Source organism: Vicugna pacos, chromosome 4 (genome assembly GCF_048564905.1).
Source record: "Vicugna pacos chromosome 4, VicPac4, whole genome shotgun sequence".
In the NCBI taxonomy this organism is placed as follows: domain Eukaryota; kingdom Metazoa; phylum Chordata; class Mammalia; order Artiodactyla; family Camelidae; genus Vicugna; species Vicugna pacos.
This window is the reverse complement of record NC_132990.1, coordinates 9,607,630-9,627,675: the sequence shown is the minus strand read 5'-3', so window position 1 is coordinate 9,627,675 and position 20,046 is coordinate 9,607,630. Positions and strand designations below refer to the sequence as shown.

The 20,046-nt window shown below is 39.2% G+C and overlaps 2 protein-coding genes across 2 annotated transcripts in view; one reads left to right on the top strand and one right to left on the bottom strand.

Annotated features, from left to right (window-relative positions):
• The first annotated feature begins 53 nt into the window (after positions 1 to 53).
• Positions 54 to 10,629, top strand: DNAJA1 (DnaJ heat shock protein family (Hsp40) member A1). The gene is made up of 9 exons (XM_006216827.4): positions 54 to 199; positions 1,290 to 1,431; positions 1,586 to 1,763; positions 3,726 to 3,830; positions 4,572 to 4,799; positions 6,775 to 6,889; positions 8,162 to 8,277; positions 8,574 to 8,674; positions 9,411 to 10,629. Exons 2-9 carry the CDS (start codon positions 1,300 to 1,302, stop codon positions 9,627 to 9,629), a joined length of 1,194 nt encoding a protein of 397 aa, XP_006216889.1. The 5' UTR covers positions 54 to 199; positions 1,290 to 1,299; the 3' UTR covers positions 9,630 to 10,629.
• A 4,284-nt stretch (positions 10,630 to 14,913) lies between these two features.
• The window catches only part of SMU1 (SMU1 DNA replication regulator and spliceosomal factor), a 28,373-nt gene continuing 23,240 nt past the window's right edge, over positions 14,914 to 20,046 (bottom strand). The window contains exons 10-12 of the mRNA XM_015249962.3: positions 18,508 to 18,675; positions 16,546 to 16,698; positions 14,914 to 15,411 (exon numbers count right to left, since the gene is read on the bottom strand). Of these exons, the coding sequence (XP_015105448.1) occupies positions 15,313 to 15,411; positions 16,546 to 16,698; positions 18,508 to 18,675 (420 nt within the window). The 3' untranslated portion in view covers positions 14,914 to 15,312. The remainder of the gene's footprint in view (positions 15,412 to 16,545; positions 16,699 to 18,507; positions 18,676 to 20,046) is intronic.

Here is a 20,046-nt window from a genome sequence, read left to right as displayed (position 1 = left end):
GGGGCGAGGCAGCGGCAGGAGGGGTGGGACTTCCGGTGGGTGACGCGCCTGGGCTCGGCTACAAAAGACGACGGCTGCGGCGCGCCGGGCGGAACTTTCCAGAACGCTCGGTGAGAGGCGGAGGAGCGGCGGCTGCCCCAGCTGCGCACAGCAAGGCGCTCCTTTCCACTCTCCAACACCGGCCTCGGCCCGCTCACCGGTGAGTTTCAGCCCTCGCGCTTCCCCTCGTCCCGAGGCCGGCGCCATTGGCGGCGCCGGGAGGCCGGATGGAGCCGGGGTCGGGAGGCGGTTGGCTCCGCGTGGGCGGGAGGGTTGTCGGTTACTGTATCCACGATTTCGTTTCTGGAGGGCTGGTGGGGGTGCTCTGGCAACCCTCGCCGGCGCGCAGCGACTGGCCCGAGACCTTTCCTGGAGCTTCCCCCACGTCCCGAGTAGCCTGGGGTCTCCAAGGACCTGCCGCCTCCGGCTTTCCCTCCGCCTGCGCTCGTTGGTGGGGGGGGGTGCGGGGGGAGAGATGGTGGGCGACCCTACGCGCACGCGCAGAAGGAGCCGCGGGGCGAGGGGCTGCGGGAGGAGTCGGGCGGAGGCTGCGGCTTTCGCTTCTCTGGTCACTTCTCTTTGTTGAGGGCTGGGCTTCTTTCACCCCTTCGATCCTGGGTGGGAGAGTGAAAGGAAGGAAACCCTAAAGTTCGGTGCCAAGTGCAGGGGAAACCGCAACAACATGTAAACTACGCCTGCTTGTGAGGGCGAGAGGCGCTCGGCGGTCGAAGCAAAGGAGCTATAGGTCCTGTGATTGAGAAACAGCCTCCGGATTGAGGGAGAGGGGCGCTTGTTTTCTGGAGCTGGTGGGGTTAGTGTCATAAAGCACTCCCCGCCTTGTGCCCATATGTGTTTTCTAGGAAGTGTATGGTTCTTCAGATTTACTAAAGGTAATGTTAGTGGACTGAACCTAATAGTGCTCCTTTACTGCCCCCTGCAGTTGTTGGGGAAGGGAAACGGGAAGAATCCAGACAATGGTCACAGTAGTGTGGAGGTTTTCATATGGGAGAAGGGGAAACAGCTGCTATAGGAGGCTTTTGAATTATTCCTTGATAATTATGAGCTTGTATAAAGTCTGTTAGCATTTACGGCTGAACTATCAAAGGAATTGTTACCTTCTCTGAAATTTAGGGAAGGCAATCCTCTTAAAATCCAATTTGTCTGAGAATATATTTCTTTGCCTAAACTCTGATTTTACTGATTAAAACTACCAGTTGAAAGTCCGTTAAAATGGAATTTTCTTATTTCAGGCTGTAGAAAATGGTGAAAGAAACCACTTACTATGATGTTTTGGGGGTTAAACCCAATGCCACCCACGAAGAATTGAAAAAGGCCTACAGGAAACTGGCCTTGAAGTACCACCCTGATAAGAATCCAAATGAAGGAGAGAAGGCAAGTAGTATACCTACCTATCCATTAATGTAGCTGAGTAGGTCTTGCCAGGTGCTTGGTATTTCCATTACAGCATGAAATTGAGTATGTAATATAGTGGCTGTGCTTTGTAAAACTTAAGGTTTTTGAGTGTAATTTACCCCCTTTCTCACAGTTTAAACAGATTTCTCAAGCTTACGAAGTGCTCTCTGATGCAAAGAAAAGGGAATTATATGACAAAGGAGGAGAACAGGCAATTAAAGAAGGTGGAGCAGGTGGCGGTTTTGGCTCCCCTATGGATATCTTTGATATGTTTTTTGGAGGAGGGGGAAGGATGCAGAGAGAAAGAAGAGGTAAGAATAACAGTCCCCGTGTAGCAAATTAAAGTTAGCCCCTGATCAGAGCAAATTGTTGATAATTCACCTATTTTAAATGCTTGTTTACATGGTAGCATAATGTTGCTAACTGACTGTAAACTGCCACCTTGATTCATGGTATAGTTATTTTGTTTTAATGAGATTTTGATGAAACTAAAAATAGCTAAGCCGATGAAGTGCTAACCAGTGCTTCCGTAGCTCTTGGGGTACATATGACTTAAGTGAGGTAATTAAGGATTAAAGGAATGAAGTATAGGAACACAATTTCGAAACCCATTTTGCAGATCTTTGACCCTCAACCCTCATACCCTCTCCCCTCAACTCCAGTGGGAGGTACAGTGGCCTTCTTCAGTCAAAAATGAATTTAGTTCAGAATCCTAGATTTTTGTCAAGGTCATATACAGCCAGGCATCAGGTCTCAATGGGAGCACAGGTTCATTGCTTCCAAATAGCATGTTGTTTATTCTTGCTTTAATTTTATTATATCGAGATATGTACTCTTAACATTTAACAGAAATGTGGTTTCCAGGCTGTGGAAATATTGCTCAAAGGAGTACAGTGTTTTGGTCAGTTATGCTTACTTTGTTCCCAGTATAGTTGATACAAACAAGGACTCATGGCTAGAGCCTATTTTAGGAGGAATGGGCAAACTGTTAGTTTCTTTTTGAGCTTTTTTGAATTCAGAAAGACTGGAAATTGTTTATTCAGATTTTCTTAAAAGGGAAGGGCTATGTTTTATTTATTTTTAAGGAATTTACCTTTAAAACAATTACCAATCCAAATCAGACTCCTGTGTGGCTTAGATCAATGAAAGGTCATTTTTTAAAGTGAGATTTTGGAAAATACTTGCTTAGATTTCAGAAGCTTTATTCCTTTTCTGTACTCTAAACTATAAAGTAAGAAGAGCACCTTTTAGCATGCCAGAACCAACTACATGGAGCTTTTGTTACAGAACGTAAAGGTGGACCTAGGAGCAGAAGGATACAGTTAATGGTACTTAACTTGTCGTTGGGAGCTAAAAATGTTCTTTAGGCATGTTACACAGATAGGAGTTTGAAAAGTGAAACTTAGGCGTGAGGCAATATTTCATAGTGGGTAAAGTCCTTGTGGAAGAATCACTAGGTAGGAACTTATTAACTATTGGCAGATGACTACATTTGTATAGCCTCTGTCTTTATCTCCACCTTCCACTTCCCCTTCTGGGATGAGACAAGCCACTCCTTTGTAGCCACTTGCCACATCAAATTTAGATTACTTCAAACAAAAATAAAAATTAAGTTACTTAGTTTGCAGTAGCCATACTTATGTGCTAAAAAGTCATGTGTGACTACTGGCTACTGTGTTGAATAGCACAAGATACAAAACATCTCCATTACTGCAGAAAGTTCTACTGGACAACACTATAGTAAAGAATGAGAAATCTAGCCTTTGAACAGTTAGTGCTGGCCTAGCAGTAATTGTGCTGCTCCTACTTCAGGAAGAAATAGGAATTGATAATTCTTCCATGGAGACTGAATAAATACATTAGCTTCTCTGGCTAAACTTGATTAGTTGTTGGAACTTGGTGTGCTGAGTTTTTGGGTGATGTAATTGGTCATGTTGCTCAATACCATAGTAAATGAAAGATAAAAAGAATATATTAGGACAGAACAACAGTTCGGTTAGTTTATTGTGAAATGTGTGTATTTAAATAACACTTTTTCTCAAGAAGTGATTTTGCGGTTTGTTTTTGATTGCTATAAATGTGGGATGGCCACAACTAAATTCTTACAGATTACTTAATCTAACCCAGTTTTCCTCATTTGAGTTTTCCTTCCTCAAATTGAGAATCATGTGTATACCCTGTGGGGCTCATCTTTCATTATCCTTTATTTTTATAGTGCAGTTGAACACAAGATGCAGCTTCTTAGATTTTTAATGACCAGTATTTTGTTGTAGGTAAAAATGTTGTGCATCAACTCTCAGTAACCCTGGAAGATTTATATAATGGTGCAACGAGAAAACTAGCTCTGCAAAAGAATGTGATTTGTGACAAATGTGAAGGTATGTCTTAATAGTTGCAATACAGCTGAAAACAGGACTGAAGCCAGAAAATGGGAATGAAGCCTTTCTGGGTATATAAAACTGAAAATACTGCACTGCCTTAATCTTGGAGAGTGCAAGTATGAAAATCACCTAAATGTACCACCGAGAGAAATACTAGCAAAATATTAGCACTTTTATGTGTGTACTTTGAATGCAGGTGGGATTGATCGAATTTGGTGTCCTTTTTTCCCTACACTGTTTAGAGATGAGTACTTCCTATCTTCTCCAGAACTTAAGAGGCATTCCAGTGGCTTCACAATCTGTAATATGATTCATATAGTGTCTTCTTTTGGGATACTCAGTTGTCAAATTATTGGCTATGAACTTGTTAATTTTTTTAAAATAAATCCAAGTTATTTGTTGGAAATACAGTGTTTTCTAAAGAGACTAAGCTCTTTAAAATGTTCTCATCTATAAATGAAGTAGTCTTTAGAATTGTACTTCGAGAACACATGTTTGAAGTCCAAAGTTCTGAAATGACTTCCTGGGAAAATAGTCAAGATGTTTATAGTTAACTGAAGCTGATTGTAGCTACATTTTTATCAAATGAAAGGCTGAATTTTAGATTCTTAAAGCAGCCTTCCCTTAGACCTTGAAAAAAATATTAACAAAGTATAGCGTTTAGGGACTGTCTGATTAAAACATTCATCACTGGGTCCAATACTTGATTGAAGCATAATTTCTTTTTAAACTACTTAGGCCGAGGTGGTAAGAAAGGAGCAGTAGAGTGCTGTCCCAATTGCCGAGGTACTGGAATGCAAATAAGAATTCATCAGATAGGACCTGGAATGGTTCAGCAAATTCAGTCTGTATGCATGGAATGCCAGGGCCATGGGGAGAGGATCAGCCCTAAAGATCGATGTAAAAGCTGCAATGGAAGGAAGATAGTTCGAGAGAAGAAAATTCTAGAAGTTCACATTGACAAAGGTGAGTTCTGAGCCACTTTTTATTCTGGACTCTCAAGTGCTATGACAAATTGATTAACATTTTTATAGTTAAGACCATCCTAACAGGTTAGTTCCTTAGGAACTACTGGGTAGGGAGTACTTTGACCTATAACTTATTTGTGAGAACTTGTATTATGAATATTACTTTCTAAAGGTTTTTACAGATTATGTAAACATACCGATCAGTTTCTACCTCTTGGGCTTTGGGTTATAACTTAAAATTTTCTTTTCATATCATTAGGATTTACTTTTATTTTGCCAATTCCTTAATTTCGTCAATTTATATAAAAATGTTTTAAAATGTATTACAGTAGTACATATTCACTGTAGAAACTGTAGAAATGTATGTAACCCCCAGAATAAATTCTTCTACTCTGAAATAATCAACATCATTATCTTCTTCTGACTTTGTTATTTTAAGATAAGACTAGTATGTACTGATAGGGAACTGACCTGGTGCGGACATCTTATCGATATACACATCTACATTAACGTAAGCCCCTGCAACAGTATTCTACCATGTGAGTCATGATACTCCCGCTCCATTTTTCTCCCTCGTAATCGGCACATGTTTAGTAGAGTTTGAATTTTTCCCCCACCTGGTAAGACCCCCCTCTTGCTATCAACAGTATGTACTCAGGAGGGCATTAGTTGCAAGTGAAGAAGCCTTTTATAAATACTGTACTTGCCCGTTCTCTTCACATCAGTGAAACTACCAGCAAAACTTAACTGAGTTAAATTGCTTCATTACTGTAGCGAGACAGTTACTTGGCCTCGTGAATGATTAAAGATGGACTGTTTGGTGTTGTCAATGTGTAATAGTGGTATTTTTGGTGTAAGTCCTTATCTTTTTAGAGATACTTAACTGAAGTATTTGAATTAATTGATATGTATGGATTTTAATGGAAATACATGGAGGGAATGCAGATAGAAGTGTATAATACATGAAATACTAGTCATGAGCTGATAATTACTAGATGTATATTGATGGATATATAGGGATTCATTGTACTGTTGGCTGCTTGGTATGGGTTTAATACTTTCCATAATAGAAAGTGAAACAAAAGTTGCTCTTGTTGGGTCATCCCAGTGGTCATTGCTTCTGGAAATCCAGAGCTACTGCTGCAGTATAATGATCTGCAAAACATCTGTTTAAAGAGATGCTAGTTAAGTAAGCCCTTATTGAGCTAAAACATGTGGGCCAGAGGTAAGAGGGAGGAAATCTCAGTAAATATGTTGGCCTAGAAATATTTGCCTGATTGGGAAAACTTCCCTGTATTTTTGACACTAAACACATGGTCTTAAAGTGTCTAGCCATAATTTTTTTTAAAGAGAACTTAAACGTCATTCAAAAGGATTATGGTTTTTGGAAATTTTTAGGTTTTATGCATTGCTGTATATAAATATTGCTAATACTTGAGGGAAGAAAGTCTGATTTATGCTTCTATTAGATGTATTACAAATAATTTGACTAGGATTTTTTAAATGATGAAATTGAAGTAGTTTAAACATTTATGGTTATGATGTTTGCCAGTCATTGATTTGGTGCCCGCGTAGAAATTTTTATTTAGTCCTCATATGAGCCCTGATGGAGAGGTAGGTCTCTGTGGGAAAGTTGATGCTTAGGAAGGTTATGCAACTTGCTTCCCCAGGGTAATCCAGCCTAGTAGTAAATAGCAGCTCTGAGATTTGAAGCCTGACTTGTTTGCCTCTGGAATTTGTTCTCCACTATGATAGCTTTCTTCAGTAAGAAACTGGTCTGATCCTAAGCATGTGGGCATTTTTGGTCAGTTCTGTAAACATGTGGGCATTTTTGGTCAGTTCTGTAAAACTTGAGCTTCCACAAAGGCTTGAACATTTTTTTCATGCATACACAAACATGCGTCTAAGTTTCTTTATAGATTGAGATCCTAAGCTTAGATGTTAAGAGTATAAAATTAGTCCTTTGTTTTTAGGTATGAAAGATGGCCAGAAGATAACATTCCATGGTGAAGGAGACCAAGAACCAGGACTGGAGCCAGGAGATATTATCATTGTTTTAGATCAGAAGGACCATGCTGTTTTTACTCGGTAAAAACTTTTATCAGATACTCTAAAATTAACATCTTGCATATCTGGCGTTTGGGGGATTTTTCTTTAATTTAAATGAGCTTTTCATTATTTTGGGAACACATTTCCTGGAAATAGCCTAGAAGAGTATACCAGCAGAGTTAGGTTATGTGTAACATCTTTCATAAAAGATTGTTAATCATTAATGTTTCTATATTAAAAGATGCTAAAAACAAAAGTAATCAGCTTTTAGCTTTTGTCTAAATTTAGGTAAATTACTGCCTAATCTGGGTTTTGAAGGATATACTTCAATTTGGATATGTTTTGTATGAGTATAAAAAGATGGATTAGGCAAAACTTTGTCGCCAGTTTTTGTATAAGCAGTTAATTGTGAAATAAGTGCCCTAAAGCTTTCATGAATTTCTTCAATCCTGAGTTCATAAGTTGGGTTGCTTTTAATTTTACATATCTAGAATCATCTCTAAAAAATGTTGATTCAGGTCTACTGTTAGAAAATACTTAATTCTGTGTTTATGATGAACCTAGAGTGAAGCACAAGAAAGATAGGTTAATTTTAAAACACTGGACTGAAATAGGGTTCCAGTGAGTTTGTTGGGAATGAACGTCTAAAGGAATAGGTTTTCAATGAATAGTGTCTTAACAATAATAGGACATGTTATAAAATATCTTACTAATATGAATTGGAAAAGAAAGTTAAGCATGAGGAGAAAGTGGGCTGTAACTAAATACAAAAGATTGTATTCATGGAAGATTGTGTTCATAATGTGCCAGGCACTGCATTACTTCAGGTAATCAGTAAATTCTTACTATCCCTTGAAATTGGCCATATCCCCGTTACTTAGTTTTATAGACCTGAATAATCCAGGACCTAGCCTGAGGTGTGTTCCACTTAAATGGCTTTGTCCTTTCTCCTTTATGTATGTTTGCTTTCTTTTAGCCTCATTATTGGAAGGGTGGTTTTTTTTTCCCCCAGTCAGAAACTAGATTTAAAATTAGGTAATGAAACAATTCAGGGATGGTAAGTGGCAGAGGTTGCTGCCTAGAACGTGTGGAAGGATTCTGAAGCCTTCTCCAGGAAACTGCTGGCAGGTTCCATATATTTGCTGTTTGCAGTTCTCAGCTCTGTTTTTAGAATGGAAGAGAAAGGATATCTTTTGAAAGATACCCTTTGTTTTTGTTTTAGTTTATGTTTTGTTAGAACTGCCTGCTTTGGTACTTGTAATCATTGGTGCTTTGAAAAATCTAAGTATATGCCATATTTATATCGTACAGACGAGGAGAAGATCTTTTCATGTGTATGGACATACAGCTGGTTGAGGCATTGTGTGGCTTCCAAAAGCCAATATCTACTCTTGACAACCGAACCATAGTCATCACTTCTCATCCAGGTATGGTAACTAGATAAACTTCTCTTTCTATTCTAGTATTCTCATTGTCTGCTGGTAGCTTGTACAGTCACTGAGAAAAGTAGTATTTAAGTTTCTCAGTACATATCCAGCCTTGAGCTGCGCTGAAATTGTGCATTCTTGGCTCTTTTGTAAGCCCCTAGAAAATCCATAAACAAGACCCAGATCCTTTCACATTAATTTACCTTAATCATTGAGCTCTAGGACATCCTCTGTCCTTTTCCCCGTCTCATAAAAGTGTGACTGTATTTTAAAGACTTTGGCTTCGATGTTTTTAGGTCAGATTGTCAAGCATGGAGATATCAAGTGTGTGCTAAATGAAGGGATGCCAATTTATCGTAGACCATATGAAAAGGGTCGCCTAATCATTGAATTTAAGGTAAGCTATAAAGTACTCTAGGAATATTTGAGAATGATTCTGAATGGCCAGAAACAACAAATTTATATCCTCCCTTGTCCAGACCTAGTATTCCTTTCATATTGAGAATTTTTCAAGTTGTGATTGACTTACTTGCATCATTGGCAATTCAAAGATTGGCAGAGGAGGGGTGTGTGGCAAGTGGGTATATTACTAATGAAAGGCTAAAACTAGAATATTAAAGTTCAGCAGAAGTGCAGTAGCTAGTATGGGTTTTGGGCAAAATACTGCAGTGGCTGTTAATAGAATGGTTCTTGGAACAATCCAGTCATTTCCCTCAATTTTAAATTGAGTGGCCTCGGACGTACAAATTTAACATTTTATTAAAACATTTTTGGGTAAGGGGCTCCCTTTTTGAGTAAGAGTAGTAAGAGTAGTACCCATTAGAAGGAATTAGAATGCATTTTAGGATGAGTTCTCCCATTAAAAATTATTTGCTGAATAGAATAATGTTCATTATAGTGCAGGTTACTAGGATCATTTTTTTAATGTGCCTTGAGCTCCAGCTCAGAATACTAGGTGACATATGCCTTTTTAGAACTTGTATTCTAACCTGGAATTGGCAGATTTACCAAAAGATAATGTGGTTATGTGTGTTTTTCTGGGGGAAAATGGGTCAATGGTAATTTGTCTAAGGAGCTCCAAGGATGAAGTAACTTAACTCAATTGGACTTAAAGTAGAAATTTCTTTTTATAGGTAAACTTTCCTGAGAATGGCTTTCTCTCCCCCGATAAACTCTCTTTGCTGGAAAAACTCCTACCTGAGAGGAAGGAAGTAGAAGAGACTGATGAAATGGACCAGGTAGAACTAGTGGACTTTGATCCAAATCAGGAAAGACGGCGCCATTACAATGGAGAAGCATACGAGGATGATGAACATCATCCTCGGGGAGGTGTTCAGTGTCAGACCTCTTAATGGGGCCAGTGAGCACACTCACCACTGGCATTTTATTTGCAGTAGTGAATGAGTGAAGGACTATCATCATAATATGCTCACTACTTGCTATTGTTTTTGTTTTAATATTCAACTATAGTAGTGTTTTAAAAGTTAATTGAAGAATAAACTCGAATATAAAAGCTCTGACTTTGCCATGTATGTATGATGAGTTCAGTGTGCAAGATAAGTTCAATACCTGTAAAAACTTCCTTAAAAAAGTTTCCCCTAGCATTTGTTAGGTCATACCTTGTAATTCATTTCAGCTGTGTACATGGACTAGCTTAGACTGAAATGCTAGGTGTATGTATTGACTTCAGTGTATGACCCTTATTGTTAAGCTATGAAGTTAAAACTGTATTTAACTGGCAGTCGGACAACTTAATTTGTAGAGAAGTGTTGGTCTGTATAGTTGTATTAAGTGGGATTCATTGTGATGCCTCCGCATTTATTCTATTGCCTTAGTTGTTACTTGAAGATGGCATGCTATATGATTTAATTTAGCCTGTGGTATCAGTGATAGAAATGATACCTTTCTAAAAAGGGGTTTATCATGACATGCTGCTTCTTGAGGGCTTGCATTTGTAGAATTGCATTCCCTTCTGCTGTGCCATCTTTTAATATAGATAACTATCGGTCCTGGTTATTTTTTTCCCTTCTCTTTGGACCACGATAAGCCTCAAAGTAGTAGTGACTTCTGGAGCAGGGTAACTTAGAAATTAGAGTGATGAGACCATTACATGGAGAAGTATTTTGTATGTATGAGATAAGGTGTTTTGCAGTATGTTACAGGCTTACTTCAAACCATTTAACTTATGCTCCAGAGTAACTGTAATTTAATGTTGGTAGTATAGCAAATTATGACAAATAGCTTTAATTGTATGTTTAAGTCATTTGTTCACAAGCTTAAATCTGGATATCAGAATTTAAGCAATTCTTGAAATGTATGGATGTCTCCTTAATACACTGATTACAAAGCATGTCCAATGTGTCACCAACAGGCTTTTTTTTCCCAGCTTAAAATACTGGCTTTTCAGTAAGGTAGGTAATTTTTCATTTAAGTAGTTAAAATGAGTAATACAAAAAATACTATTTAGCCATAGTTTAATGTTTTAATACTAAACAAGGGTGGGGAGTGAAAATGGAGGGGTGAGTAAGAGCAAAAAAGAAGGAGTGGGGCTTAAAAATCTTGACAAACACTGGAGTGCGAGAGAATATGAGAGCTTTTTGCTTACTTATCCTGCTCTGGTTCTGTATCTCCTATAATCAGGAGGTGTTTATTTCTAACCCGGAAGTAACCCACAACTTAAGTTCTCCTCAGAACACTTGAATTTAAAAAGGAGAGACAAACTTCCTATAAAGTGCAAATTTCCCAAACCTTCAGTATTTCATATCATAGTAACATTCTTAATTGATAGCCTCTCTCTCTTGTTTCTTGAGTTATCTTCTTTTAGTCTGTGGCCAGACAGCTACCCCTCGTATTTGGATATGAAGGTGTTCAGGAAAGGAAAACAAATATTCAAAATAATAGTTGACAAATTTTAGTTTTTATTGAATTTATTTATATTACAGATTCTAAAAAGTTCTATAAGCCTGTATTGTAATGCATTTTAAGAAGCATTTTGAAAACTACAAAAATCCTTACATGAGGCTTTCAGTATTACCAGTCATGAGAGAAATACAGTGAAACTTACAGTGAGATATATACCAGTTCACACCTTCAATCCAAAATGAATTGAGAATGGAGAAATTGGAACCTTGTTGGTGAGCATATAAAATGGTGCAGTTTCTGTGGAAAACTTGGGCAGCTCTTCAAAAAGCCAAACATGGAATTCACCATATGACCCTGTAATACCATTCCTTGATTCAGATAAATGTGTGCCTATGTTTATTGTATCCTTATTCATAATAGCCAAAGGGGAAACAACTCATGTGTCCAACAGGTGGATAAACAAAATGTGTTACATATGTATGTGATAGAAAATGACTTCCATTTATGAAATACTTAAGCAAATTTGTAGAGGCAGAGATTACCAAGGGCTGGGAGGAAGAGGAATGGAAAGTTAGCGTGTGCTTAATCATTTGGGGTGGTTAAAGTTTTGAAAATACAGTGATGATTTGCACAACATAGTTTTTAATAATCATTAATGCTACTTAATTATACACTTAAAAATGGTCGAGTATGCTTTGCTTTTGTTTCACTACAGTTAAAAACTTAAAATAGAAATCACTAGAAGAAAAAATAGTTACAACCTGGAGAGGCAGAAACTGACAAGTCTGTAGTCTGTAAAAACTAAAAATCAAATAATGCCTGTTTGGAATTCTAGCCAGGGTTGTTACAGAAATACAAGCGTATCCATGTAAGTGTAGTTCCTGGCCCCCACCACTAACGCTTTGTTACGCTTCATTCATACTTGCAGAGAGTAAGAATAGAAGCTGATTATGTCCCACAAGGGCCCTTGTGGAAGATGGTGGCACATCTTTTGTGAAATGAGAGATCTTTCTCTGCCTTTAGTACTGGCTCTCAACCTTGGGCTACAATTGGAGTTAACCTGGGAAGCTTTAAACATGACTTGTGTCTCACTCTCCAGGGGTTTTGGTGTAGTTGAGCAGGGTGTAGCCTAAGCAACAGGATGGTTACATACAGTCAAGGTTCTATGCCACCACCATGGGGACATGGTTATATTTATTACCTAGAACAGTAATGCCACTGTTAAAATGGCTGGAGACGGTCAAATAATGGCAGGCCTTGCTATTGCCAAGTTTGTTTCAGGCCAAGGGAGCCTCCCAGCCTAGACATATACCATGTATGATAATTTCCTGTCTTCTGAAATAATGTGTGAAGATGAAGCACGTGCTCTGAAAGCACACTAAATGAAAAATGCTACCATGCTAGAGCAACACAGGTGCGCTCTGAAGGGTTTCTGAAATTTTGTACCTCTGCCACCTATCTGGTTATCTCAGCAACCTTTGAGGACTGACAGAACAAGAATTAAAACACCCAACTTGTGAATGAAAATGCCCTCTATGTCTACAGGTTCTCAAATGTGAGCATGCTTGCTGAGCCCCACTGCTGCACTTTCTGATTCTGTAGGTCTAGGGTAGGACCTGAGAAATCTGCGTCTCAAACAAGTTGCCAGGTGAACACTCAGAACCACAGCTCTGTCCTAAGTGAAAAATGACAGCAGACTGGAATCCAGGTTCTTGTAATTCAGTATTCTTTCTATTCATCTCACTGCCTGTGTTCAGTTTAGATAAATTATTAACAGAATGTGGAGAAATAATCCATGGATTCTTTGCCCAAACCTCAAAACTGAGAAGAAACTGACAGCATCTAGATTGGAAAAGAGTAAAGAAAGTGAGCTTTGGAATCCGACCTGGTTTTCAGTTCCAGGAGCAAGGTATGGAACCTCTGGAAACCTGTTTCCTAATGTGTATTATGGGAATCAGAATAGGCTGCTGCTCTTAAAGTGGTTCTGAGAAGGCTGCTTACATAGTAAGGAACATCTTGATAAGTGCTATTAGTGGTAGTAATGCAAGTTGAAAAATAAATTCCTGGAGAAGATACTGAATTGTACCTGAGATGTTATTTTTTAATAATATGCTGTGAGGTATTAGGTGGTGGTTTTCTAGAGTCATTCAACAGGTGAGTGGGGGAACAATTCATGGAGTTAACTTTAATGCCACGTATTTTGAGTTTCAAGTCCTGGAGAAGAGTATCGAGAGTATCAGTTAAATAGGTGGGCTGCAGCACAGCATCTCCTTGAGAACCGACAGAAAATGGCCATTGATGGCTATCCAGCTGCTATCCACTCCTTTAGCCTCTGTCAATTTGTACACTGAACAGCAGCCCAGTAGCTCCAGTAGATGCCTCCAGCCAGCCAGCCACTTCCTGCAGGGGTGAGAGCCCAGGTGCCCATCCCATTCCCACAGTTCCTTGCTGCTCAGCCCAGGGGCATACGCACCCCTTGGGTTAGTGTGGCGTGCCCTTCAGCTCCTGATGCTCCTTTTATGGTTAATCCCTCCAAGGAAGCCTTTCCTAACCCAGTAGGTCTGGGTAATGCCCCTCCCATTATCCAAAAAAAAACCAAGATTTTCTCTTAACCCCAATACCTTAATCCTGTTAACCTGCTTTTTCTCCCCTATCTTCTGACAGAAACTGGTCTTTTTCGCCATCCTCAACATTAGGTGCAGGAGCAGTGGTGTCTGATAAAAATTCCCAGGAGGTGCTGACTAGATTCTTGCTCTCCATGAGCCTTGGCACAAAGTATGCATCTCGTAATTGCCAGTTTGAGGCCATAGGTTAAATCAAAACTCCCAATTTCGTAAAGGAACTTTTTTCTAACTTTTTCCTAAGGTTTTTGTTTTGTTTAGCATAAGCTATTTCTTTTTACCTTAAGTGAAAGCTTCTTTGGGGAGGAACAGGATCTGTTCACATAGAGTGGTGGCTATTGTTCACCTCTCAGAATGGCGGCAAATGACACCCCATGGAAAAGCTGCAGGTTTTGTGGCAAAGGGACGAAAAGTTTTGGGAATATGAGTGGGAAAGAAGGAATTCATAGTGTTGTTAAGAATTATTCAGCAAATACTGAGCAGTACCATGTGCTAGGTATAGCTGATCCCCAATACATGATCAGGCTGTGTTTTAAGGGACCATCGTAAGACTGCAAAATCTTTCCCCACTAATTTTGTACCTAGTAATTGGGAGTATTAAAAGGAGACAGATAAGCCCTAACTTTCTTGAAATGGGTACCTAGCACAGTACCTTCACACATCAACACAGGCACTCCATACATCTTTGGTTGAATGGTTGAAACAGAAAAGAGCCACATACAAAATATTTTCAAGGGTTTTGTTGGCTTAATTTTTTTCCTTTAACTGGTAATGATGCACATAGCAAAAAAGACTTCGCTAAATTTCAGGTGCTTTTCTAATTTTTCAGAACAGCAGCATATTTTCAATGCCAAACCTTCCTTTAAATACAAAGAGGATACTCAAAATGGAATTCTCATAGTGGATCCTACAACTAGTTCTGTCAATGAGATGGAGAGAATATTCTCTGGACTCAACACACAAGCAGGCACAGCTAAGAAAAAGGAGTGCACGGGTGAAGGCAATGAAATAAAGATGCTATTCAACACATGACCTTTTTACATTCAGTCATTCTACCCAGGAATTGACTTCCTGCTGTACTTAAGATTCAGGGATAATACTGTGCCTCTAAGTAAACATAACTAGACGAGTACTTACATTTAAGAACAAAGCCTCCAGAAAGGTGTAAAGTTTATTAACATCTTTAAAAAAAATGGAACAGCTACTGTATTCGGGATAGTTAATAAGTTTTACTGTAGGAGGACCATTTTAATCAGCATTTCAAATAATCAAAGGAGTACAGTTTTTTCCTAGAAATACCAGTATCTCACTCTACAGGTAAAAGATACTGAGAACATTAAGTGATTGCCCCAATTAGGAACAGATAAGCAAATACCTTACATATTTTAACAAAGGGTAACCACTACGTGAATTTTCACAAAATTACTCTTGTGCCTTATTCAATCTGCTTAGAAAAGCTGGCCTTTAAAAAAAAAAAGGGGTGGGGGGCAGCACATGAATATGTCTCCATTTAAGTACATGCTCTCAGGGTAGTTAAAGAGAAAAGTTGAATTTAGGGCTTCCAGAGTTTTAGAAGTCCATCTTCACTGTAAGTAGCAATCAAGTTCTGATGAGGGTGATGTGCAATACCAATCACATCCTTCTCATGAACCTGGAATACGTAAAGCACAGGGTTAGGGCATATAGGTAGTCTATTATAACAAAACCAGCCTGAAGAAGCTTCCAGAGCTGAGTGGAAAGAAGAGTGAAGCTTCTACCTCTCACCAAAGGATTCAAGCCTAAGGTAGCCCCAGAGAGGGCTAAACAAACAGAAACCAAAAACGAGGCTATTTACACTTGTGCACTATAGCTGGTCCTAGGCCAAGACAGTGGCTGAGACCAAACAATTCCTTCAACTCTGGGAACTCAGTATTTCCTGAGTTGGAAAACCACATTGTTATGTTCACATCTTCAATCTGTACTGGAGGCTTCACAGGGCAGGTATACCAAAAGTTAACTTGAACAATTTGAGATGAGATTATTCTCTAACAGAGGTATGTGTGTAATTTTTCATACGTTCACCAGACCACTCCTTCCTGGACCACAGATGACTACATTTTCCCTGCCACCCCCCACACCCCTTGCATTTGGGCTGTGGGCACGTGACTGAATTCTAACCAAAAATGGATAAGGAACAGATTAATAAAAACCACTTCCAGACGTGGGTCTTGAAAAACATCCAATATACCCCTCCAGTTATCGTTTCTCCTAAGATTTCAGAGGCCACGTATTCCAAACGGTGCATCTTAAAGACGGAAGAAGATGATGCAACTTCTATCACACTGTGACATGAGAGAAACTTTCATTGTGCTAGGCCACTGAGATTTGAAGATTGTTACAGCAGTTGCCATTAATTACTCATACTACTGACTCTCACACCACAGAGCTGCTTAAAATATAATTGGTTTGATAGGATAATACATAAATAATTTACCTTTGAAAGGACATGGGAGAGGACTAGCTATATCTGCCACTCTCCAATTGCTCTGGGGAAGGTCTGACTAATCTAGCTGGCTTGTTCCCTTCTTTTCTGCTTTCCATCCTGAGGAAAGCTGAGGGATCACTAAAGGATGATACAAGAGATAATTCCATACAGTTACTATGGGCCCTATATTTAGTGATTAATTTTTTAATTTTTTTATACCAAGGTTCACACTGATAGCAGGCTGGAAAGGTTTACTTCAGAGTTCAGAAAGACAAGCATTAACCTAATTTCTGTAGATGGCCTTAAATTAGTAATACTTACTGTCAAAGTTCTCTCCAGTTTGCCAGTGACTGTGCTGAAACAGTAGAGCACAAAGTCCTCCCCTACACAGTAGATCCATTCCCCACGGGGAGAAAGGGCACAGCAAACAAAGTCACCACCTTCTCTCTTACCAGAGCTGAAGCTTCTGACAATCTAGATCATAACACAACACCCAAGGTAAAAACAAAACATGGATTAGCAACAGTTCTGCTGCAGCAGTTTAAACTGACAACTCTTTTTATTTTGTACTTTGGTTTACTGTCATTCATAACTAGATTACCAATTCCATTAACCGTGTGCTAGATCCTCTGGCCTGGGCAATATTCAAAGGATAAGCTATCTGAAGTCAGTGGCAGAATTTTACAATTCAGATGTCCCAAGTCACCAATCCCGCTCTTTAATAGTCTACTGGGCCATTTTACCCAGAAGCAAAATGATTATCACACACAATTTCCTGAATCAACATAATACCAGTTCTCAAAGCTCTGTGGACCCATGCTTCCGTTTCCTTTTTCTGACAGAATGGGATGCCCTCCACATTCATGATAGAAATCTGTCTCCAGGACTTGCTCTAGTTTATATACCATTAAAATAATCATAAATCAAGTTGAGAAAACCGATCTCAAAAGGTTATATATGATTCCATTTACTATTCTCAAAATGAAAAATTATAATGGAAGAGATCAGTGGTTGCCAGGGGCTCTGACTGCAAGGGAAGGGTTTAACTATAAAAGTGTAGCACGGGGGAGTTTCTTTGGGGGTGATGAACAGTTCTGTATCTTGACTGTGGTGGTTACGTAAGTCAACACATAAGATGAAAGTGGTGGTTACATAACACGAGATGAAATTTCACAGAACTATTCATGTCCTACCTCAAAAATGAATGCATGTTAAAAACCAGTGAAATCTAAATCAGGATTGTATTTGGGTTAATAATTCTGTACCGATGTCAATTTCCTGGCTTTGATAATTGTATAATGGTTATGTAATGATAACATCATCATTGGGGGATGCAGGGGAAAAGAGTACAGGAACTCTGATCTCTTTTTGCAACTTCATTTTGGCCCTTTTTTTTTTTTAATGTTTTCTTTATTTTCTAGTGGGGGTAATTAGATTTACTTATTTTTTAGATGCAGATACTGGGGATTGAATCCAGGGCCTCATGCATACTAGGCACGCACTCTACCACTGAGCTATACCCTCCCCCTGTTTTTGCAACGTCTTTGTGAATCTAAAAACAAATTTATTTTTAAGTTTTTAAAAAGCAAGCAGAAAACTAGGAAGTGGGCAGCTATGGCTATTATGCAATGTCCCAGCAGATACTACAGACCAGCCATCCCAACCATGGAATCTAAAGTACCAATTTATCATTTATAGGGACTCAAACAATGGAGAGAGAGATCCACTCATCAGCCCGTGGGTCTTCTCCATGCTCAGCAGGATCACCAAGTGCCCAGGCCAACATTTCAGTAGCATCACAACACATTCTCAAGGCCTGAGACCTCAACCTTGTGCCTGTGTCCCTGGTGCTTAAACAGCGAGGTTCTGATTGCAAATACACATCGTGAAGACACTGTTGCTCTTCTCCTATTGGAGTTCCACCTCAGATCATATGGTAGCTAGACGTCCCAAGCTGGTAAGGCACACACTGTCTCTCTCCTACACAGGGATTATTACATCTTAAAATTTTCAGTGAGGTTTTCTGAAGGAGGCTTAAAGACAGTCTCATTTATCCAAAGGATGCAAAGAGCATAATCACCCTGGGGAAAGGAGATAACTTTTGAGATGCCGAAAAGATGTTTTGTTGATGTAGAATTTAAATATGTGTCTGGAAAACAAATACAGTGTATATGGTTTTCAGAGTGGTGAACCCGTACTTGGTTACTGAAGTGTGAGGACCAAGACATGCTGATTTGGGAACGGCCCCAGGGCTTGAACAAAGGCACTTTTCTGAGCACTCACCTGTCCCTGCATGTTCATGATCACCACTGTGTTTGATCTGTTGCAAACCACAAAGTGCTCTGGGTTTTTAGGAAGCAGGATCACACTGTTGACAGTGATGTCTGTCCCTGCAGTGCTGCCCAAGGATTTAAAGGTATTTGAACATTCTGTGGTCTTCATGTTCCAAATCTACAATACAAAAATTTAAGGCATAAACATTGGGGGGGACATTTAACAATTTCTAAAGTTTTAGAGTTGAAAAGTAAGTTACTAAAATTAAAAAAGAAAAAACTTCAGGAAAAAAAAGCTTCTTATAGTCCAAACACCTGGCACTGCAACATATTACATAAGAACTCCCATATTTCCTGATTAATTGGTATAAATAAAATAAAAGCCAAAAAGCTAAATAATAAAACACTTAACGAAATCTATGATCTTTTCCTACAAAATTTTCCTTGACTAACATAACAGTCTTTTAAGTTTATCTTTAAAATTAGTACGTATCAACACTGCTACTGTCATAAACAACCAAAATGCTACCTTATCTGGCCACCAAAACCAAGTGAGGGTTTGTTTTGTTTTGTTTTTCCAGATTTACATGCTCAGGACCCTATCCTGAGATTCAGATTTAGTAGGTCTGGGGTGAGACATAGGTTTGTGCATTTTTAAAAGCTCCACAAATGATTCTCACGTATATATTGTACTAACCACTGAACAGAAGTCATAATGTTAACAAACACACACACACACATGAGGATCCATGAAGTGGAAGCTACTCTTGGCCACCTATATTACCTCCCCAGTTCAACATCTCTTCTGCTAATAGTTCTCCACCCTAATGCTTTTCACTTTGCCCCTCTGAGCCATTATGAACTGAAGGGGTTAAACCAGACATCATAGTTACTGAAATCTGAGATGTGCTTAGAGACGGGATGGACCAAATATTGCCCGGCATTGTCTAGACACCATTCAGTGAGGTGTAACCTCAAAGGCATGGACTACTGTGCTGCTGTGCCTTCAACAAAGCCCATCACAAATGTTGAATAAATATCTATAAACAGCAAATCATTGCCCCACTAGTGCCAATATTTATTTGCTTCATAAATACTGTATCATTTGCCCCAATCTCCTCTCTAAAGCCCAACTGCCTAGAACAGAAATTAACATTTCTTCCAGGGATCAAGAGTTCTAAGGCTAGATTCTAGAGTTTTCTGTCCAAAAGGTCAGTGAGATGCTTTACGCCATTCACTGCAGAGCTAAAGGAAAAGACCACAAAACCAAGAGGCCTACACAATCCACCCCAATGGCATTTTACAGGTGGTGAGGCCCACAAACATAGCATAAAGGGCAAATCCCATGACTAAACCACTAACAGCTCTGTTATTTCCCCTGTCTATCCTGAGAAAGAGTATATCTCGTACCTTCAGGTTTCTGGTTCAATTCCCAAGCCAGAACAAGCCATCTGAGAAGGTGGTCTGACTATTAGAGATCTGTGTTAGACTGTTTAGGTCTTCTGCCAGAGAGCCCTCGCTTACGTAAGGCAATTTAAAAGCAGGTCCA